Source organism: Poecilia latipinna, unplaced genomic scaffold (genome assembly GCF_001443285.1).
Source record: "Poecilia latipinna isolate Pla-1442-1.1 unplaced genomic scaffold, P_latipinna-1.0 Scaffold229, whole genome shotgun sequence".
Lineage (NCBI taxonomy): Eukaryota > Metazoa > Chordata > Actinopteri > Cyprinodontiformes > Poeciliidae > Poecilia > Poecilia latipinna.
Genome location: NW_015112845.1, coordinates 436,489 through 460,665, shown reverse-complemented (window position 1 = coordinate 460,665; position 24,177 = coordinate 436,489). Strand labels below are relative to the sequence as shown.

Sequence of the window (24,177 nt, the reverse complement as noted above, 5' to 3'; positions counted from 1 at the left end):
TACAAGTCTAATAAAGGGAAAATGTAGCTTCTTTTCTTAAACTTTTGTCCATGTTTAACTCTAAAAGTCTCTAAGTTGATCATTTTATTTCTTTGAGATTTAAGTACAGAGCACTTTCATTACCTCTTACTTTGTCTTATATACTGTCCCTTCATGTTTTCCCAACTGCAGCATACTTGGATGCAATACATTTTATTGTCTTACTAATTAACTTTTTTGCGTGTCTAGTGTTGACCACACTAGTCATATTTCAATTTAAGAGAGCATTCCTACATCTGAAGTGTTTGTGCATGTGTGTGTGTGTGTGTGTGTGTGTGTGTGTGTTTATGTACATATGTAAATGATTTTTCAGTGAATGAGTGCTATTGTCTTTAATCTTGTATTGTCCTTGGTTTCTTTGAAACTATGTTGCATGAAAATCGCCTTAGTTGTTGCTTTGCCTGATTGAAACATTTTACTTTGAAAAAACAAAGTGAAAAACAGACAATGGCATTTGAAAGCAATACAGTTTACTTTGTAATTAAGACAATAAATCTTCCCAACTCTTGTTTTAGGTTACATTTATCTTTACAAGCTTTCTCAAAGTTGCATAACAGAGCTTAATCTGCATCTTTAGAATCGATTTTAACACACTCTGCTTTGCATAGAAACATCTTTCACTGCTATTAAAAATGCAAACTTATTGAGATTCAGTCTCTTGTACATCAAGAAACTGAAATTCATGCCGGCACTTCTTCACAAAGCAGCTCAAGCTCAGTACATGTGGATTAAAGACAAATGTACTCACAGATTCTCATGTCTGAACTTTGACTGGGTCATTCATGTGCGTTGATCAGATTGTTTTTCCTAACATTATCCAGCTTCTATTTTTTTTCTGCAGAAGAAAAAGAATCCCTACAGCATGATGTTGCTATCACATCTTAATGTGGAGGTGGTGTTGACAGAATGATTTGCAACAATAATTTTCTGTCGTACATAATTGCATCTTACATGTACGCCAAAACAACAGCAGCATCATGTTGGTCTCATCTCACCCAAACACCCACTGTGGCTGCAGGAATGGTTCAAGGGGAGTGGACATTTTTACTATAATATTAAATTCAATTAAAACATATACAACTTGCTTTATGAAACATCAATTACAGCAGGGATCGGAAAGCATCTAACACTACCTTAATTTGTTAAATTGTACATTATGGTAAAAGCTCATCGCCATGTTTTCCTTTACTGGTAATAAGCTTTTCATCTTCGCTTGTTTAGATAAGATAATGAAAGGCTCTGTTGAATATGGGCGTGTCGCCTTTAAGAGGTGAGAGGTGCAGGTCGACATAAAGTAGCAAAGTTGACTAAATAAAAATAAATAAATAAATAAATAAATAAATAAATAAATAAATAAATAAATAAATAAATAAGTAAAAATGAATTTTTGACATAAATAAAAAATGGTCTTATGATAAACAAATCAATTAAACAGCGTCTAATGGCAGTAGCACTGTGGGATGTGGGTATAATGGTGGGTCTGCTCGTTTTCCATATCACCGCTGCGTGACTTGACTTGCAACTGTGACAGGAAAGAAAGGGTACGCTGCTGTTATGGAGGACTATAGGTGGGAAACAATGTTTTGTCGGATGAGTTGAAGTTACCCTGAACTGACAATTTTCAGGGCTGGATATAATAGATATTCATATAGTTTTCAATATTAGTCATTGATATGAGCTGCATTTTAGCGGTTGTATACAGCAATACGAGGAAAAGTAACTTTTTACTTGTCCCTAGAAGAAGTTTTCTAAGGTGATTCACGCAAATGCATTGTGGGAAAGTGTTGCTGCATTAGTGGCCGGAAGTTTGTGTCTGATTAGCTTCTGATAAGGTGCAATGGCTGCTTAGTGGCGCAGCTGGTAGCAAAGAAGTCCTGCGTTTGAATCGCTTTCTTTATGGAGTTTGGATGTTCTCCCTGTCATGTGAGCATCTTTTTGTCTTGTGAAGAGCCGGCTTTCTGTCCAAGGAATACCCGATAATATGTTTTTAAGGATTCTACAGGGCAGTTCAAGGAGGTTTTTATCAATTAGCCTTCATAAATGTAAAAAGAAAATAAAAAACATTCTAAAAATTCATTTGAAACCTCATTATACTCTGCCAGTGTATGTTTTCAAGAAAAAAAAAATCTAAATATTCTAAAACTGTATTCTAAAAAGCATTCAGCTGATTCGGTTTTTCTTTGTTTCAAGGCATAAGAAAGGTCTAAGCCCTCTCAGTCATGCAAAATCCGCACGTCGCTCTCAACATCGCGTCTGCACGATACACCGGCGTGTAAATAGTGCGGACCAGTAGCATTTGGCAGGTTCGTCAGTCTCTGTGATCTGATTGGTCCACACACGCACGCTGTGGGCATGGTTTCGTTTGAGGGAGCAGGCTGTATGTAGTTGTGAGATATGAAGGTGACAGAATGGTCTCGCGCTGCTGGAAACGTCATGAGCGTCAAAATCCAAAAGGAGGCGACCGCAACAGAAGAGGGGAGCCCAGCTGTTTGACAAGCTTTGGGGTTTGGACCGGACTGTCGTTACGTTTAATGAGCAGCACTTGAGTTACAATGTTTGCGTCGTGGCTCTGTCTTCAAGCTGAAGGAGAGAAAAGAAGAAGTAGACTTCTCTAGCTTCTTAAAATGAACCGGACAGGTGAGCTGGGAAGTTAATAAAAAAAAAAAAAAAGCCGCGTTTGTTGTGGCGTCACATTAGAAAAAACAACAACAACTTGACACAATGGAGCAACCGCAGCATTTCTCGGTGTCTGGAAGCGGTAGAAGTCTGTCTTCGTCTTCCTCCAGTTCAAACGTCGTATCCGAGGGAGAAGAGACGACGCCTGGTGCGGAGATGAAAGTTTATGGCGATAATGTTGATAACGCACAAGACCCGGACCGTGGGAGCAGCAAAGCGGCTGAAGACGGTGGGAACGCAGACCGCAACAAGGAGACACCGGAGAATGACGATGATGATGATGAAGAGCAGGAGGAGGAAGACGACATGGTAAACACACGAACTACAAGAACACATTTTTGGGTATTTGTTTCAGTCACCCCCTAAAACAGTGACATCATCTGTTTTTTTCATATTTGACAGTTTTAGCCTTGTAAATACAGCAAATGTTTTTTCTTTTTCCTCGTAATGTAAGTAAATGTTATAAGAGTCAGTCAACACTTGACATAAGCAAACCATGCAGCTGCTCATCTGGTCCTCCACACCAGCAGAGGGCGCCATTTATTTTCCTTGGTGCTGATTGGCTGTAGCTCCAAGAGTGGAAATAAAAAAAACTGTAGATATTAGCTTCTACAACAGTGTGTATTCGTGCATATTAAGGCATATTTTGATGTTTGAACTATAAAAAATAGGTAGTTATTAGGGTTTTTAGAGGTATTTGTGGATTAACTCGTGGGTGACTGTAGACTGTAACCCTCATGAGTATCGGGGGTTCGTTGTATTGTAAACAAGAAACATTTGAACCTGCAGACTTGCTGATGTAAACATACTTTTTCTCTGAAATCAAAATATTTTCCACCTTTTTTAAATATGTTATTCCTAATGCTATCAGTGATGAAGCACCACAAATTCAGCTCCACCCATATTTTACTTATGCATGCTGTAATATTTGTAATTTTAGATTCTTAATACGCGAACATTCAAACGTGAGTGATATGCCAGCGATATTAGCCAAGTTTTGATGAATGATTGCAGAGGCAGCAGACGCCAAACACAACCTAGCTTTTTTTGTGTATGCGGGTGTGTGTGTGTGTGTGTGTGTGTGTGTGTGTGTGTACACTTCTGTTGGTTTTAGAAAGTCCAAATATTTGAGTGCATATTAATTATAAACCTCTCTGCGTTTAGGTTAGTCTTTGAACCCCTTTTATACACACAGAAGTAAAGTGGAGAACATCAGAGCTCGCAGAAGTCGTTAGTTTTCGCCCTGTTGTCAAAATATTTGTGAGCGTGCACCTTGCCTCTGCTGAGCTCAGACTTATCAAATTACTCTTGAAGTTGGTGAAGAACTTTAAGCTCCGATTACAATTCATCAAGTGTGCTCTTTTGCCTTCGACTGTTCTGTTACGGTGTTACTGTTCATTTCTGCTATGCAATCAATCTGGCGCTTAACAGCATAGTTTAAAATTGTGAGGTGAAAGGAAAGTGGACTGGGTTTTGAAATGTGACACAGAATCAAAGTCTGAGGGTTGTAGCTTCTGCCTGTTTCACCCTGAAGCCCCTAAATGAAATGCAGTTGAAAAGACACCGTGAAAATACAAAATCTTACTAAGTATTTTTGGTCTAGTTTCTAGTGCATAATGTCTTAGAACACTTGAAATAAGGCAAAACTAGATTACAAGCACCTTTTTAGCAAGATATAGAAGCTTATATTAAGTCAATAATTGACTTAAAACAAGATGGGAAAAAATACTTGATGCTCTGGTAGATTATTTGACTTTAAACAAGACATTTCTCCCATGTTGTAAGTTAAATAAACAAGTACTTTTTCATCAATGGTAAGAAATTATTGAGTTAAAACAAGCTCCCATATCAAACTGAAAAGTTAATTTTGTCTTATTTCAAGTGGTCTAAGATATTTGCACTAGAAACTAGACCAAAGGTTCTTGGCAAGATTGTGTTTTTTGCACTTAGTGTAATTCAATCTCAATATAAGTTCAGCTGTTCTGTGAAGCACGCATAAAATAAAGATAATCAGTGAGTTATTGAATGACAGCATGTAGCACCATTAGCAATTGTTGATCCCATTGATAAAGACGTAGGAGGCTTGATGAACATGAGAGGCAAAATAACACCGTGAAGACCAATTGACGCAGCAGACAGCTCAGGCTATAAAGTTGTGCCAGTAAAGCCGGTTTATGAGCACTGTTTAATCATTCAAAAAAAACAAGGTGTATGATACAGCTCAGGTGAGAAAATCTCCATAGCAATTAGTCATGCTCTTGACAAATCGTATGGAGGAGTGACTAAGAGAGAGAAAAAAAGATTGCTTAAAACAATCCAGGTTAGAGTTTTGCCAGAAGCCATTTAGACACGGCAAACACGTGAAAGATGATGAGACTGATTCAAAGCCTTTTGGCCTGCATGCAAAACACTCATTTGAAAGTCAAGGCAAGTCTTGAGAATTGACGTTCACAGGAGCGGTCCACCCTTTGCTACTGAGGCATGTTGTAAATAAAAATTGTTCTGAATTTCTGCATTTAGATGAGAGAAACTGGTGGAGACGTACCAAAAAAGTACTACTTGTGGCTACAGCTGGTCGTGTTTCCATAAAGTACTTCCATAGAGAGATTGATTACAAATGCACACCACGCTTACCATATTGTCTTGCACAGAAAACAAAATGTTACTTTTCTTCTACTTTGTATTGGTTTTTCACATCAACTCCTAATGAAACACATTGAAATTTTGTGGTTTTAAATATGAAGCATGTTAAGGACACAAGCAGCCCTGCCAGCGGCTGGAGCGCTAAATGTGTACCAAACACTCGCTCGCTTGCTCAAAGAATGTTAGATTATCTGAGAATAATGTGGTTAGTTAAAAAAACCCAGAGGTTATGTAACAGGAAAAGCCACAGTTCAGAAAAAGGCATGCTAAGAAGTATAGATTATTTGAAGCATGAGAGAGGAAAACAAAAAGTTGTTCCGTAGCTTTCCTGTCTTGATAAACAAAGTATCAAAAATATGAAGCATAAAATAAAGATAATCAGTGAGTTATTGAATGACAGCATGTAGCACCATTAGCAATTGTTGACCCCATTGATAAAGACGTAGGATTAGGTGAATTTTTTTTATAGGTGTACCTTAATATCGCATCAAAAAATGTAGAAATCTCAACCTTTGATTTGAAGACATTTTTTTATTTGGTTATTTAATATGGATTGTTTCTGTCTATATAGATGAAAACAATCATTTTTTGATAAAGTCTCTGATTTTGGGTTGATGTCTATAAAAAACTGTTTTCAAAACTCAATCCATGCTTTTTTAATAAAATATTCAAGATCAAGTTTCATAATCATTGACTTCCTGTTTTGTGCGATTTAAATATAGTATTACCCAGGTATCTCTTTTGATTAGTTACACGTCAAAATGTGAAAGATAAGAGAAGGGAATGTGTGTCAGTCATGCCAGTGCAGAACCTGGGAATCCGTGGTATTGTTTGGTTGTGTTTTTCTTTTTTAACCTTTTTTTTTATTGGAACTGGACCAGTAAATAATGTAGTGATTTCTATTAGCTATATATATACAGGCAGGTTTTTGCCTCTATAAAAGGCAAAACCTTTTACACCTTTCACATTTGATGGATATTTTTATTTGGACTACATAAAACAAACATAATACAAGATAAATCTTGTTTGATTCTTTAGGAAATTTAATTGAATCATCTTGGTTTTTTGTTTGTTTTTTTGTTTTCTTCAGACATCCCAAAGAAAGATGAAAATAGCCGTCAGACAAAATCTAACCAATATTGACACCTACATTGATAATAATTGGGAATTTTTGGAGAAACCATGTGGTTCTAGTCTAGTTTTTAAAGAGAAAAGCACAGTTGTAGTAGTGCTTTCACAGGAAACAGAAAGGAGAACATGAAGAAGCTCAAAGCTCAGCTTTTTAACTCCCCTTCCTGGATGTTTCTGCAGACTGGTCCCACTGGCTCTAGTTTGATTCCGGGGTGTCTTTTGAAATGCCAAGCATTAGTCTGCTCTTAAAATCATAGCTGAAGATGATGTGACTTTGGAGTGTAGGTGTGGAGCACCATTCCACCCCCCAGCTCTTCCTTGGTGTAGTAATCGTGGATGGGAAATACAAAGTGTTGTGCAATGTGCCGTTGATTTCGCCACACAGTTTTTGCCTCATTTTGGTTGGGTTGTCTGAAGACTCTGCAGGATTAAACAAAACGCCGTATTAAGTGTTTTAACTCAAAATGGAAAGGAATTAGCCTCTGTTTTTAGGTCTAGTGATGCTGTGTTTATGCATTATCAACTTGGCAACACCATCTTAACATTTGTTGGGTGACAGCCCTAAGTTGGTGTCATGTTTGCGAACCGTGTGTTGCCTTACTAATTCGATCCGACTGAATGACAGGTCATTATCCTAATTGGGCTGAGATATAAAAAGTAAAGAGTAAAGACGGAGTCTGATCTCATTACATTTTCCGTCAATGCGTACTAATTGGCGGAATTAAAATGTGAAGTGCATGACACCAAATGTTTTCTCCACCTTCATTACGAGACACGCGTAGCTGGAGCAGAATTCCCTGAGTGCAGAGACAGATTTTACTTCTCTCTCTCTCTCTCTCAGCCCTTTTTGTTCAGCAAGTAGAGTTAAAAACATACAAGAATCTGTCCCAACACTGAACCCTACCCCTGTGAACTCTGTCCTTTTTCCTTTCGGCCTTTGGAGCTCCAGCTTCATCTAAAGCCAGTGACCTCACTTGTGCCGAGCTCTGAAGATGAGACGTAATTTGACCTGTCAAACTGAAGTAAGTAGCCACGCCGCGGGCTAGAACGCTGCCAGGCAGGCTAGTATTACCGCGTTAAACAGGGAATCCTGACCTCTGACTTTCTGAGAGCAGATGACATCACTTCTTCTTTCCGATCGGCTCGGCAGCGACTCCTTCTCCAAACTTAGAAGTGTGCAGCTCTGGCGGTTCACGGTTTTCCTCCTGTGTTTGATGCCTATATTTACAGGTCTGTATGATTGCAGCTTTAGAGTTGGGTATATAAATCTGTCTGGAGTTGCGGGCAGCGAGTAAAAAAAAACATCTACAGATAAACTTTGGTTTAGTTCTTTTTCAAACAAAGACGATGCAAGTTTAATTAAATGTTGCGTTTCAGTCAGAAAGCTGTCACAGAGTTGTAGGTAGTCTTGATTTTAACAGTCTATATATTTGAAAATAGGACTGTGGAAAAATAATAATTTCTCTAACAAAAATATTAACTATCTACAAATTCTTAGTTTATTTATTCATTTATTTGCTGGGAATTGCACAGAAAATGCACATTATACAAAAGATGATCCAAAGAGAAATATTTTCATATGGTTGCTTCAGCAGTGTGCAATGTGCAACCAGCATGTTGTATCTGTCGGTATCAACCAGAACGAGAACTGATGCCAAATTTACCAAGTATTTATTCAAAACTTTAGTTTATTTAAAAATAAAAATCAGTTGTATATAAAATTAGAAAAGTTGTTTTTGGCAGCAGTTGTGTTGTGTTTAGACCCAACTCATGAATATAGTTGGCTTAAGACAAGTTGTACATAAACTTCTGTCTTTCCTTAGCAGGTTACCAAAGTTGGAAAAATGACTAGAAATTATGCTTTGAGTCATGTTTTATTTTATTTTTGCTGTATAATTTTGTGTAACATGAGACTGTGATATGTGTATATAAGATTACCATGCCTAGACCTAAAAAGAAAGTCTTTTAGAATTTAAAATTCAGTTGTTGGAAATAGAAAAAGGAGCATTTCTAAGCCACAGTGAAGAGGAAATACAGTTAAAAATCGGAAAGCAAACTATCATAAATAACATGAAAATAGCTTCCCCTTCTCTGTTAATCTGTAAATCATCAGATTGAGTTTATTTTGATGACAGAATGAGGTTTAGGGCTGTTTTTTGAAATGCATTTACTGCCAAAGCTGTATAGGAAATCTCTAGCAGTGAGGTGTCACCTTTCTATTTATAAAACTCTAATTGGAAATGCTCCATCTTGTTTCACTTCCTGGTCAAACCAGTCCAATAACCTCTTATTGACTTTACTATAATTGCACTTGGAGTCAACATATAATCTATTCTTTTTAACATGTTTACAGCATTCCTTGAGGTTTTGAGAAAATATCCCTTAGATGCCTTTGTGCAACACTTCAACTCTCTGCTAAGATCTCTCATGCCAGGCAGTCTGACTGGAAAGGAGCGCCGTGCGACTCCACCCCACTGGAGAATCCATGCTAGAATGGTCCTTCAGCTTTTAATATTGGGTTAATACTGGGCTTAACTTTTGATCCGGGAAGTGTTATGTTTGTCAGCATTACAGCCTCTTGCTTCGCACCTTTATTTATGGTGGGTTTTACAGACTGCTGTATAAACAAATTTTTTGTCCACCTTTGATATGCTTTGTAATAACACTGCACTTCTCTGGACTTTACCAATTTGCACAGCCGCTATAAATCTGAGATATCTCGCACACCAGTCTTGTCTTACCGCTTTACTAGTTACACAAGCAGCCAGTATGTTAATCATTAATTCAGCGGTCTTTTATGTGTGCTGTAGATTTTATATCCCCTCATAATCAAATCACCTGTTTTCCAAACTCTCCTACTTCTCCTTGTCACGTTGGGAAGACACCTTTGGATATTTATGGTTGTTTTGTTTCATATGGATATTGCAGGAAGTTTTCCGTCACTGTGGCAAAATTATACACTGCTCAAAAAAATAAAGGGAACACTCAAATAACACATCCTAGATCTGAATGAATGAAATATTCTCATTGAATACTTTGTTCTGTACAAAGTTGAATGTGCTGACAACAAAATCACACAAAAATCATCAATGGAAATCAAATTTAACCAATGGAGGCCTGGATTTGGAGCCACACACAAAATTAAAGTGAAATGTTCCCTTTATTTTTTTGAGCAGTATATTTCACTTGCAGAAAATCATCGAATCTCTTCGTCTATACCTGTTTTGTTTTAAAACTGGTGTATGCAAAAAATGGCTCCAGAGCCAAAAAGAAGCCCAGTCTCTTTAATCCAGTCAGAAAATCTGAAGCAAAAACAAATGAACCTTAAAAATGTCATTTAATCTGCATATTGAGGGTGAATATTTAGATAAGTACGATTTACTAGGATGAGTCATCGTATTAGATTATTGTATGGTAATTTATTGAAAAGCCTTTGTGTTCAAGGAGCAGATTAAATGTTTACTAAACAATAAAGTTATTATACTAACATGTCATTGAGGAATAAGAGGAAAAAAAGCTTTTATGTTCATAAAAACTACTCACTCCTCCTCTTGTACTTTGTATCCTTTCTGTCCTGAAGGGTTTATGCAGCAGTACCCAGGTGGATTACCTCAACACAAACTGAGGAGCTTTTTCTGCACACAGGTCACATTAGTCATAAACATCTATTCCACCTTTTTAAAGAACACAGTGGAGGTGAAGTCATTGTGAAGTAGCTTTAATTGCAGACATTGTTGAAGATCGTCTTTTCAGGGCAGCTCAAAATGTTTACCTTGACTGCAACTCACAGTAGCAACGTGGAGAGAAATGGTCATTTTCAGGTTATTGTTTAACTTTTGGACTTTTAGCTTCAGTTTTGTAGTTTCATTCTCCTCGGATTCTCTGTAGATTTGCTTACCTCCATAACCTCTTGTAGCGTTCACAAATGTTTGCAGATAAGGATCAAAATCCATTATTGATTAGGATTTTGGAACGTATTAAATGCCTTGAAAGAAGAGTATAAGCAATATTGGTCAGTGTTCAAGCCAATGGCAAAGTTAATTTGAACTTACTAAGTATTTCTAAGTTGCACCCAATCAGCTACCATAATTTTTGTTGGCAACCAATATCGGCATCATTTTTGGATAGTTATTGTGCTGAAGTCACACCTCCATTCACCAAACTCAACTCTATTCTTGTGATTTATTTTTAGCTGGTTGAACGATGGATATTATTAAAATATGTCTTAGAATGCCATCGTCATTTGTAATCAGTAAGTGATTAGGTGGTAAATGTAAATATTTGTGTATTTGGTTGGACACCCTGTTGTATTCATGTCTTAAAATGTTTATTTTGTAGTAGAAAATGAAGCATTTCTTGAGTTGCCCTGTTGTTGACAGTCTGGGACTTGCTAATGCAAACATTGACACTGTCGCCACCAATTTTAAATTATTTCTAAAGCTCTGAAAACATTGTGACTTACTGTTAGTTTCTAAAAGCACATAGTTTAAGATCTGCACTGCTTGTACTATTTAAAACACTATTTGTGATTTATGAAATCACTATTCTATAAAAAAAAGAGGTTTCATATTTTTATTATGTACCCAATATTCATTGGACTCATGAGCTGAATGTTTATTTTTCCAGGTTTGAATATTTGAGTTTCACTCCACAGTGACGATGAGCTCCAGCAGGTAACATAATGTCCTGGAACATTTTGGTCCTTGACATCTTAACTTTAGGTAAAGTTAAAGCCAAGGTCCCATCTGTTTACAATCTAGAAATTCATAGACCCTTACAGTTTATAATAACTGAGCTGACTGTCATGATAACTAATACAATTATAAACAAATGTCAACATATCAACTTTTTACCATTGCTTACCATGATCTGTAGTTGATATTGACTCCAAATTAGAAAATGGCTCAATCAAGTTTCTTTCCTTTCTTTCCCTACCTCTACAACTAAATCTATGTTGATGGTTTTCAATCCTTTCCTTTGTCTTTTTAATGTGTGTCGTGTCCAGCACCTCATATTCAAATGATTGCATTAACTCCTGGCCATCTATTCTATTTATTACTTAATTTATTTAAGTCATGTGTGGTAGACGGATTACGCCTAAAACATGTAGGAACCACTGGATCCTATGTGGGTCTAAACATGAGGAAATGAAGGCGAACTTGTGCAAAACCAACTGAATAGTGCAGATATATTAAGACCAAGGCAGTGAAATTCAGAAAAGATGGCATTACATTTGTTGCAAAATCATCAATCAATTTTGCTTTATTTTACAGATCAGTTTACTATCTCATAATTACAATTCAGTGCTCCATGTTGTGGTTGGGCAATTATTTGCCTATTACTCAGAAAGAAGGCTTGTTTCACTTACAGATCCATGTGTTTAGTATATTCAGCAGAATGAGTCTCAGCGGTGCAGGCAGCACAACGAGACGGTGAATGTTGTTGTTGGGTCAGTACTGATATTTGAGTTGTGCTCGCATCAGTTGTGTTGCGATGATGCACATGTGCAGGACGGAGCAGTGCACTCCAGCTATGGAGATTTTCAACATGTCCAGAAATCTGTGGCAGGCTGGCGTAGATGTTTGTTCTAGTGTTGAATGCACAGTAAGGCAATGCTGGAGTGATATTTCCCCCTAAAACTGCATATAATGAATTTACTGAAACTATGCAGCTATATGATGGGAATAATAGTCACTGAGCAGATTGCTAACTCATTTTTTCCTTATTAAACTATTGACAACTGACATAAATATACACAGAGCTGCTTCTTTCATGGAGTCTTGTCTTGGCTTTTGTGCATGCTCTTTGAGTGGCAATCCTCTGAGAGAGGAAAAGAGAGAGTAAAAAATGCCAAGACAGCTTTTGTTTCATTTCCTGTAGTGGATTTAACAATGACTTTGCATAACTAAACAGCCAGATGATGTTAGAATCGTATGAGTAAACAGAGGCCATATTTAGTTGTACAGTGAGTTCTTTTGTGTGCTTTTTGTAGGGTAAATAAAAAGCAGCACAAGAGTGTGGGAGTTGGCTGAAAGGTCAGGGCAACTTGATGAAAGAAGGTAAAGCAGAAGTAGGAAGAAAATGCCATTGCGAAAGTGAATCTGAGGAGGCAGTTGAAACACCAAAACATGTTTTAATTTCACGCCTTAGTGCCTGCAAGCGTCTGTGTGCCAGTGTGGTCATTTATGTGGATTTTTGTTTCTTAAAGACGCCGGTGTTCAGTCGTAATTCTGTACGTAATTCTGCTGTTTCAGAGGTAGCTGAAACGTAGGAGTTAATTAAGACAGGGAACAAGACCTCAGGATAAATGTAACGGAGACCTCTTGGATCAGTAGGACTCTAGGAACATCAACCCCACATGTTTTTTTTTTTTTTTTTTTTTTTTTTTTAAGTATTTTCAACAAAATATAACTCCTGGGGAGAAAGGCTTTTTTTTTTGCCAACTTCATGTCCTCACAAGGAGAACTGACTCTGGCATAAACTCTGGTCTTAATTTTTCGCTTTGAGCCACAGAACATTGCAATTTAGCTAGAAAGAAAAGGAGATAGTTTAAAAGAAAACAGAATACAAGACTGTATTTGTTCTGTTTGAAAATGGAAAAAAAAGTTCTAATTAAACAGAAATTAGTTTTTCTTGTAGGTATTTTGTTCAGCTAACTAAAACAATGTTAATCCAGTCCTTGTCCATGCTTGCCTGTTGGATTGAAATATGTACTCAGGCAAATAATTTACAACCAAATTTCACCGGCAAACAAAGATAACTTCCCTAAAAGCAAAATCAATATAGATGGATTACTTTGTTCAAGCTAACCATGTGTGAGACGAGACGCTGAGATCTGCAAACAAAGCTAGCTTGAAATTTAGACGACCAGGAGGCTTTTAAAATAATCCTGAGAAGTTGTTTTGCTTTACAAAATGCCTGTATCACAAAATGAAATATTTTAAGGGCAATTAATGCAAAATGGAAGAAATTTAGTCACTTTATTAGTAATACGTGAATGGAGACCTTGTGGTGGTCAACTATCTACTGAATTGTCTTTGTTTACTTTTTAGTTCACTACTCATTCATTATATGGCAATAATACTCTAATAATGCCTTAACCAACTACTGCTAATAAGCAGACGTGAATTCATATGAAAATACGTCTTTTTTTGTTGTTAAACTTGCAAAACACACTCTTGTGTTGATGTTGAGGCTAAACTGAATGAGTAGATAAGAAGAAAATGTGGATAATGTTTGCCAAATGTGAAAATGTCTGAATTGCAGTGCACGTTTGTGCTTTAACTTGCAAGTTTAATTCCCACAAAAGCTTCAACAGGTCATCGTAATTTAATCGCCACCTTTAACCCGCTAATCCTCTGGCTTTTCATTTCATTGTGACACACAGTAACCTTTATTTGGCTGGTACGTTTACTCTGCGAGGATCTGTTCCATGAATTTGGAAGGTCAACAGTGAAGCAGAGCATCAGTGCCTGCTTTGTGTATCAACAGTTGCTTATGGTTGACGATATTCAGCCGTTTCCTGCGTGCTGGCTCGGCCCGCATGTTGCACCCCTAAATAAGCAGCCGCTTATTTAAGCAGGCAGGATGATAAGAAGAACATCCCGTGTCAATGTCCACTTTGAGACTAAGAGGATTAGCGCAATCTGGTTAAGGCTCTGTTCAGTCTTGCGAGGGGCTGGCTGAACACGATCTGTCATTGATTTTTGACTCTTCTTTCCCGTCTTCTGTCGAAGGGTTTCTGGTTGTAATCCCTGGTTTCTGCGCCTCATTTAAAGTGATGTGCATGGCGTTTGTTGGTGCCTAGATAAAATGTCCCTTGGCAGGAATTTAATTGTTCCTCGGGATTCATCCTCTACTGGAAACAAGGTAAGAGACGGTAGTTCTCTAATAATTGGGTTCAAGCGTAAACAGCGGGACTACTATATCATAAATATTGTTAGCGGTCTCGTCTAAAAACGAATCTGAAGGGGCTTGTGGAATGAAACTACTCTTATCACTTTTTACAATCAAACTTTATGATCACATGGTCATGCAGCAGCCTTGTAAACGTTATTTTAAGACTATGAGTTGATAAAAACCTTCAATCATCATCAAATATAACTTGTTCTCTGGCCTGAGACCAGTCTGCACATGATTTAAAATGCATATGTTAAGTCTCTGTGGTCCCTCTGCATGGAAAAATGAAGTTAATTGGCTGGACAAATGGTGCAGGGTTCAGTTCTTTCCAGTGCTGAAAATGATAAATCTCAGCATAGATGATGGTATGAAATTGAAGAAGGAAAGGACCGCTGTTTACTTAAGGTCCTGTCAACACAGGAAACTGAATTCTCAAGGGAGGGCAGAAAAAATCCTTGTAAAACTTAGATTCTTTGCTTGTAAATTTCATTTCTTCTTTACATCCAGTGACTGTGCCATTAAGTACTCTTGGTGAGATGGGACTAAGAGATGAAATGCCAGAGTTACACACACTTGCTGTGATTTTAGCTGTAAAACATTTCACTTCTGTTCTTCCTGTGATTAAACACTGGGATAGTTGAGGCAGTGAGCAGGCGAAGAGGGATTTGGTCTGGGGTGGAAATCATGGAGGGTGGAACAGGACAGATGCGAGGGGGGAAGGACGGGATGAATGTGAACTTTTCTAGAACCTTCAAGGATGCATTACGCAATCACAGTCTTGGATGTTTTTACTTTTATCAAACCATTTTTCACAAAGAGATGCATAGTAAAAGTAAACATGAGTTGTAATAATAAAGCCAAAAAGGGACAACTTCATAGTGGTTAGATGATGGTCTTTACTTGAGCCTGATGTATCTTATCCCAGGTTTTAATGGCATTCTTTGCATTTTATTTATTTTAGAAGAACTGACTCAGTCTCTTTATATTTATTGCTTTTGATTCAGTCTATAAGAAACTGTGTTGAAGAGTCTTCTACTGAAAGCATGGGAAAAATGTGTCGCGACAAGTGGAAAAAATCAGCCAGTGAAGCTATTTAAAAAAAAAAAAAAAAAAAATCAATATTAAGGAATTATTTACTTAAAACAAGCTCTTATATCTTGCTTAGAAGATCCTGACATTTTTTTTTCTTATTTAAAGTGTACAAATATATTTCAACTAGAAACTAAAGTAAAAAATACTTTGTAAGATTTAGTGTGTTTGATCTCTGGTGTAAAATACTCATTGTCCATAATAAAAGTTGAATGATTGTTGAGAGAGGTGTTGTTGCCAAATGTGCCTCAATCACTTGTTTAGTTTAAGCTACAATTATTTTTAGAGATTTGTTTTTGTATGATAATTAAAAGCCTCTTTTACCTGGCAGAAAAATAAAATTTAATGAAATCTGTGGGGCAAACTGATTACTAAACCAATGTGTCAGGGGTATTAAGTCTGCAAGTATCACTCATATGTTAAGTGGCTTATTCGTAGTCATCTCACCGTTTCCCTCAGTTTCAACAAATGAAAATCTGTATTTGAACAGGGCTGGGTAATTTGCATCACAATGCTTTTGACAAACTACTTTGTCCTGGTGATCAGTTCATCTTTTCAAACGCTACTCGTCTCAAACAACTGGGCATCGACTTGCTAATTAAAGCAAGAGACTCTTTCATCTGTGAAATCATCCTCAAAATGTTATGCAAACTATCTGTAATTCAGTAGCAAATTAATTTAACACCAGCATGATGAAATCGCATTGTATAAGTGGTAGTGAAAATGTAAACCTACAGATTTAAGACATTTTGTTATGTAGAGTTTTGTTTTGGGGGGAACAAATATTTTTGAAAGCTGTTCTCTAGAAATGATTCATTATTGAGAATTTGTGTTATTCTCAGAAGGAAGTGATGAGGAAACAATGGCAGGGAGAGCAAAGAGTGAATCAAGACGGCACTGACTGGAAGCAGGTGGAACCTGCCTTGATGTATGGGGTCTCTCTTCCTGTTTCACTGTAAACCTGAGAATATTGTATCTTAGCAACCAATGAAAGTTTCTAATAACAATTTGTCCCCCTTTAAAAAGTTCCCTTCATCAATCTCCGGAAAAATGAGCAACATGTCATCGCAATGCCTTCACAGAAAGAGGCGATGTCCTTTCTGAATGAGGATGTCTGAAAGTTACACATTTGCAGAACAGTTTCAAGGTTTACACATTCACTTCACGCTGTTGTATATTAAAACATTTTATTTGAAATGTCGAGTTTGCTCGTTAAAACTCCTCCTCCGTGTGTTGCTTTCATTCTTCAGCCTTGTAGTGCAGCTTTGGCAGAGATCAGATGACTGTGTCAATGCTGCAACGTTTTCATTGGCTTGATCTACTAAAGTATTAATTCCTTAGCCTTGGGAAATATTTGTTTAATCTTGTCTGTGTGGTGAAATACAGTTTTTTTTCTTTTCTTCCTGCTCTGTCAGTTTGTTAGTGTTGCGTACAGAAGACGTTTCACTCCTTAGCACCCAGGCTTTTTCCCACCTTTGGGGTATTTAGTTTCTGTTATCTTGAATCTTGGCTGGTAAAATCCAAATACAGGCTTACAGTCTGTGCTTAACACTTGTTATTCTTTCTGCAGCTTGCTGCTTTTCTGTCAAGTTTGGACTATTCACCCTTCATCTATAAAGCAATGGTGACCTAAGGGACCATGCATGTTTAATGCAGTGTTGTTTTTAAACATATTTTCTCTTTTCACTAAAGATATAGTAATCAGAACACAGTTTGTAGTGAAATTGTGTTTCTAAAATGTCCAAATATTTACAGTAGACATTTTAAATCAGTTTATGTAGCTCCAAATCATAGCAAATGTCTCAGGGCACCTGATTGGATAAAAGTTTTCTATCTATGGAAAACCATCACATTGCAGCCACTTTTCCTGAATGGACGTGTGGCGACAGCAGACAGTCGATCGCGTCCTGTTCCCCCTTTCTGGGCATTTGAGAAGACAGAGCAGACACTCAAATGCAGAAGAAGGAGTCAAGTAGAACTTTCTATATTACTGAAGAAGTTATTTGAACTTGATTTCTCCAGGAAAGTGTTACTGTTGAAGCAGAATGCCAGGTGAAAAAATAAAGTTACAGCTGAAACGACAGCAAATGATGAAGAGTGGTCTGTATGAAGCCTAAGCCCAAAGCGCTACAGCTATACATGTAGCTAAGCATCCAAACTCGAAGCTTATCAAAAGGAATGTTTTAGGCCTGCTAGTTCTAAAGGTAGACGGAGTGTTTTCCTCAGACTAAAACTGGGAGCTGGACCACAGAAGAGGATCTTGATAATGAAAAGTTTCCACTTTAGAAACTTTCAGAACCATCAGTCTGAGATTAAATGAGTCTGTTGAAAGCATACGGTATGTTATACATGACAGAGCTTAACTATTGAGAGCTTTTCATAAGCAGGAAGAATAATTGTAAATTATATCCAGGTTTTTAACACCGGGAGCCAAAGTAGAGAAGTTAAGGTTAAAAAAATGTTCCTTCTCACGTAATTCATGATTGAAATAACTGCAATAGTTCAGCCTTGAAGGAACAAATGATTTCTTTTTCTGCATCGCTCTGGGACAGGATATTTCAAAATTTGGCACTAGCACAAAGGTGAAAGAAAGTCCTGCAAACATGTTTTAGTTTAGGACTGTTGATCTCCTGGTTAAAGATGACACCAAGGTAATTAGCTTTATCAGCAGAGATAATGTAATGCCAAGCAGAGTAAATGACTAACCAGTTCCAGCAGCTCAACAACTTGCTATGCTTTATTCTGATAAAAACTGTAATGACGCAATGAAAGAATAATTGGCCCAAGGACTGAACCTTGTGGTACTCCATAAGTAACTGGAGTCCGTAGGTTGTTCATTAGCATGAAAAAACTGGAATACATTACAAGGTTCCAGACTGTGTTGGTGGAAAAGCCCTTTAAGTTGTGGCAGCATCATGCTGCAGTGACATTTTCTTCATGGCCGATGAGACAGAAGGTTAGAGCTGATGTGAAAATCGACAGAAATGTGGGTGAATCTGGGAAGAAAGAAGGTTGAAACTGCAAAACTCTTGTTGAGGTTCACCTTCCAGCTGGTCAATAACCCTAAACGTACAACCAGACTTACCTTCGAATTGGTTTAAAAGGCCTTGTCATATCCAGACACAAACCCAATTGAGAATATATGGCAAGATTAGTACTTAGGTGTTGACTCAGAGGAAGTGGTGACACACCACACTACTCATATGTATACTTATAAATGGAAAATGGGGGGAAGTTTTTTCTCACTGATGAGTTATGTGCTGTATTGTCTTGGTCGATTTCACAGAATTTCTTTTAAACACACTGTGTTAGGATTCGGTTCCTCTGGGCATAATTTATTGTTGAAAATATTTGTCCGTATTCCCAAACACAACTGTGTGACATGAGACTCAAACAGGATATTTTCTCATTTTTCAGTCTGCATACTGTCAGTCTGTGTTGTGCAGCTCACCTTGTGTTTAGCGGTTTGCTCTCTGCTTTGGTAACAAAACACTGTTGATACTGTCCACTGTAAATCGGGCTCAGGGAGGAACAGAGGATATGGTGAGAGAGGGAGGAAAGGTGTTCGACGCTGCACCTGGGAGCTCCCTGTGACCCCCGCCACAAATAGAGAGGAATGGTGGGTGAAAGGCCAGTGGCCGCTGCCAAAACTGAAACCAGCATGCTATTTGCTGTGGACACAGAAAGTGAACTGGGACTGGCTTGACTTCAGGGCTTTCTGTGTAATCAAATAGGCATTTAAAAGGCTGACACCCACTCTTAAATCAATGCAGATGTTTTGAATGGAACAATATTGCACTATTATCCTTTAATAAGGATAATATTTAATAAGAGAGTCTGCTGTGTGGCTGTGTTAGCCTCTTAAATGCTGATATGTATAGAGTGGGAAGCATGGGTTTACTGATTATCCCGGTGATTCATGGCTGGCATAAGTGGCCTGTAATTACAGTTGAGCTAATGCAGAAATCACTTGGACCCATGCAGCTTTGGCAGCCTCCGCAGATCTACTGGGCTCGCACTTTTATCATGGTTATTATGAAAAATAAAAGCAAAGATCACAAATTATACACAGTTTTATGATGATTGTGCTGTATGCTTCTTTTTTTTACTACCTATGTATAGTACTTTTGTAACAATGTCTGGTTGTATTCTCCAGTGAAGGAAAAAATTACTCCTGTTATCGTCTTCTCTATAAGTAGGTGTTTTACAGTGCATGGCAAATTTATTCAAACGCCCCCAACTTTATTACATTTTGTCATGTTACAGCCAAAGACTCTGGTGTATTTCATTTGAATTTTCTTCACTGTAAAGTAAAACGCTCTCGATACTTGAAAATACCTCAAGCTGGTTGGATGGGAAAGCATCTCTCCAAAACATTTAATAAAAATACATTTAAGTTTGTGACTGGAACACAAAAAGATGTGGCAAAGTTCCAGGGATGCAAACATTTTTGCATAGTACTGAACAGGCCTCAGATATGTGCCTCGACCACCTTTGAGATAAGAAAAAAGTCCTGGTTTTTCTTTTTTAAGCCGTAGGGTAGACAGGCAAAATAAAATTTGAAAGCAGCAGAGGAAGCTGAGACATACAGGACATCTGATTGAGAACCCCATCACCGCGTCGTCCTTGAGGTCATAGGTCGACTTACGTCATAGTCAGATTTGTACGAGTGCATTTCAGAGTAACCCTTCTTGAATTTCTTAGATCAGACCAATATGGCTTATGCCCGTGTTTGTCTCGCCGCATACCTGAAAGCTGCTTACAGAGTTTGGTTGTTGTGTGTTTGCTATAATGTTACATAAGTCTGTCGGTTCCTGGGCTCAGTTTTTTTTTTTTTTATAATCTGATTATGTTCGTCTTTGAACACCTGGACACTGTTGCACCACCTGCTAGCAGGATAAATCTCGGCCCCATTCCTCCAACTTTGGGTTTGCTTTTCTAGACAGGGAGGGGGAAACATTTAAATTAACTTCAACTGTCGTCTGGGTTTGTTTGTGTCCGTTTTTCTTTTTTTTTAGAGAATTTACTAAGGAGCAAATTTGTACAGAACATTTTCACTCTGAGATCTAGGATTTTCTGCTTATTTCATAATAACGTAGATCTTTTGGTTGTCTTGACCTAAATGTCTCACTCATTGAAAAGCCAATAGCTTCCTGTAGCAACCGATGTAGACTTTAGACAAGCAAGAGATTTATTTTTAGCTTGGAGATCCAGGGCTGATTGAGTGAGTCACTCAAACCATTAGCAACCATAATTTTTAAAAAACACCTTGATTGTTTTGGCAACCCAATCAAAATTTGAAGCTGCAGCCCAATCTTGAAATAAAACCCAAAGTTTATTTTCTTGCTCTTCGGAAGATCTTCCTGTAGACTAATAAACATGTCTTTGTAGTTCACTGTTATTTGGTGAAACCTGTGGATAACATGTTTCATGTATGTGTGATATGCTGAATATGTGTGAATGTGATTTAAATGTACTAAGAATGCTTCTTGTAGATGCTAGAGGATGTTATCTGAGCTGTTCATCTCTGCCCCAGCGCTGGTTATCTCCTAAGTATTAAGCTGGTGGGTGTGCAGTGCTGTTTGTTTCCATTTGGCTGCACTTGCTGCAGTGCAGCATCTAAGTCAGGGTGCATCACCTTAATACAGTAGTTTTGGTAGTTGCAATTGTTGACATGCATTAAATTACATCAGGTATTTGTCTTTAAGGAATCTACACATGTGAACTTTATAGGTCAGCTCTTCTTTCATTTGAACACTGTAAAATCTTGGAGCTAATCAATGCTATACTTTGAAAATAATTAAGGAATATCAACCTTTTTAATGTCATAGAGGTATATATTAAATAATCAAAGTCTTATTTCTATGTTGACTAGTGTATCAGTGACCCTCATTGCACATTCTGATGTGCAAAATTTCATTCCCTTTGCTTAAAAGTTTCATTATTTTCTTGATTTTTAAGACTGAACAACAAAAATAAAATTATTTTTCTTTCTTTAAAATTCTCTTGTAGCAGATTTCTTTAAAAAAAAAAAAAAAAAGAAAATTTGTTTCATGTAGCATTTTTGTTTTTGTTAAAAAAACAAGAATGGTTCCTGTGGTCTAATCTCTCACCAACTAAAATGTTTCTACTAAGCTACTAAAAAGTGCAACTGTGTTGCTAAATGTTATACAATGATTCCAGTCAGTCATATTTTGAAACACAGGCACACTGTTTATCACCTCATGAATAGCAGAAATAATAATTTCAATGATGTCAATCATTGAGGTTTGTGAACCTTTATATTATGGGATGGCTAATTATCATGCCAACTCTTTTTCCTCTAACTGGCATTAACAAAACAATATTACTCATCTCCACTGGCAAGTTGAAATGTTTGCCAATAGGAATGAGGGATGGTTGTACTTTGTGCATTGACTGACATAATGCTGCCAACAACTAAACATCCTCCTTCTTCTGCTATTAACTTTTTACTTTAACATAAAACGTACTAAATAATCATTGACAAGATGCAGTCTGCTGAATTTTCTTACGCTGAAAAGGTTTTTTTTACTGAAATATTTGATTACTTGAATCATTTGGAATGTATGTATGATTGGACTGAAATGACTTTTTGCATTGTATTACATTTGTTGTGAATTGGCGCTGTATGAATAAATTGTTATGAATTTAATATTTTTACTTAGTTTTGATTTGTTTTTTTTATTATTTTCATATATTTTTAAGAACAAAAGAAAAAAAAAAACAATCAGTAGGACAGAGAAAACATGTGCATACATAACCAAGAACAAAATATTTCAGTACTTGCTGAACATATGCATATTTTAAAACATTGCTCAGAGCTGATATACACTTCTTAACATCTTAAATTGTAAATGTTGGTGAAAGTATATTTATTTCATAACAACCAACAAGAAAGGACACATTCTGAGCGTCTTTTGTTGTTGCTACAAAGGTTTGCTTGTATTTGTCCTAGAAGAGCTTGGATCATGAATCATCCCTTGGGGGAAGCAGAGGGCATTTCCTTCCACACACTGCTCTCACCTCTGTGTATCTTTGTATTCTCAGGGAGGGTCTCTTCCTCCCCAAAGCGCTTTGTTATGTTGTCTGAACTTCACAGTGTCCTCTTCAGGGAGCACAACAGGGCTGCAATAGACAACGCTGAAGAATGGAATATGTAATCAGTTTATTCCTGTAGATGTTGTTTGCTAGATGCCTCCGACAATGAAGTTTTCTGTTTTAAAATTGGATTTTGACGTAGCTGGTTTTCCATTTTTGTTATGCAAGAAAATTGCCTCTGGTTTGTATATTTTGCTGCAGAAGAGGCAATGTCACATCTCGTGTATTATTTAGCAATCACTTGTTTTAGTGATTAGCCATATTAGAATAATTAAAAAGACATTTCCCAGTGTATTGCCAAGTGGATGGTGCCTCTCAAAACAGATTTTACTGGATGATAAATTGTCCCAAAAGTTATTGTGATAAACAATACAATTTTTGATTTGATATCATTTTTATGATAATGGTATAATAATCCAAGAACGTATTCTCAAAGATCAATAAACTTCAAATTCTAACAAACTTAACACTGGAACTGGAAGATGTTTAAAATATCCAAAATAAACTAAATAATCAAAACAACAAATACAATTAATTATATAATCTCTGTAAGCAAAACTGTATTCCAAAAAATAAATAAAAAAGTTATTGAGACCAAAGCACCAATTGATAAATCTATAAATCTTGCAAATGAAAATGATTGACCCTGTTTTAATGACAGCCTGGTTACTATCTTAACTCTGAGGCTTCCCAGCATTACCGATATGTCCAAACCCGGCATCTTTCATGACAAAGGTCAGCAGCTCAATCATAAAACTTGGCTTTCCCAATGTCTTGCTCTCTCTCACTACTTAGCAGCCTGAATGCACTGCATACCTTTGTCGTCATGTTATAAAAATCTTTTCTTCGTGTTTATAACTGAGGTCTTCTCAGTCTCCAAACTGAAGAGTATTCTCATCTGTCTAACCTTCAAGCTGAAATTATCCAATTCCTTCTGAATTTTCCGTAGTTGTTCCTTTGTGTTTGTTTTAATTTTTGCATCCTTGCAGACACAAAGTCTGATATTACCGTTTGAAGGTCTTCTATGAAGGCGTCTTGGGCCCAGCTGTGTTGTGTATTCCTTCCAGTCTTATCCTGTTCTTCTTGCTTTTCCTGCAGTTGAACAACATTCTCTACCCACCTCCAAACCTCTTGAGAAAGTCCAGTATTCCTGAGCTAACCCACGGATTAAGTCCTGCTCTCAAATTCAAGAGGCATCTCAGCGAGGATGGAAGACAGCTTCGTAGAAGAAGTCTCGGCGGTGGCTTGACGGGTAATTTCTTCATCTGTGTTTGTTCTTTACATTTACCACCAGATTTGATTTTAAAATAATCTAACACATGCTGTATGTAGTTCCCTCTTTCTGATTTGCCCTCGTGTTTTTATTTTACAACACTGTTATGACTCATCGTTTTGGCATACAAATGAGAAATGCATGACATATTTTGTTTTGAAAAGCACAAAGCACATGGAGGGACTGTTTGTGGATTCCTGCACAGCCCATGTTTACAGTAACTAATCCTTCTAAGACAATAAGTCGGCTCCTCTGGATATTTTTTCTGCTGCCTCCAGACGATAACCCGGCTTCACTAATCATTCCTC

At 37.2% G+C, this 24,177-nt stretch overlaps 1 protein-coding gene across 6 annotated transcripts in view; it reads left to right on the top strand.

The window, feature by feature from the left end:
• The first annotated feature begins 2,352 nt into the window (after window positions 1-2,352).
• mast4 (microtubule associated serine/threonine kinase family member 4) overlaps window positions 2,353-24,177 on the top strand; it is a 105,563-nt gene continuing 83,738 nt past the window's right edge. For 2 of the 6 annotated variants that reach the window (XM_015032058.1, XM_015032062.1), the window contains exons 1-2: window positions 2,761-3,024; window positions 23,695-23,848. In XM_015032058.1, coding sequence (XP_014887544.1) covers window positions 2,761-3,024; window positions 23,695-23,848 — 418 coding nt within the window. Of the gene's footprint in view, window positions 3,025-14,218; window positions 14,359-23,694; window positions 23,849-24,177 lie in introns of those variants that run through there. The other 4 variants (XM_015032059.1, XM_015032060.1, XM_015032061.1 and 1 more) reach the window with 4 other exon arrangements.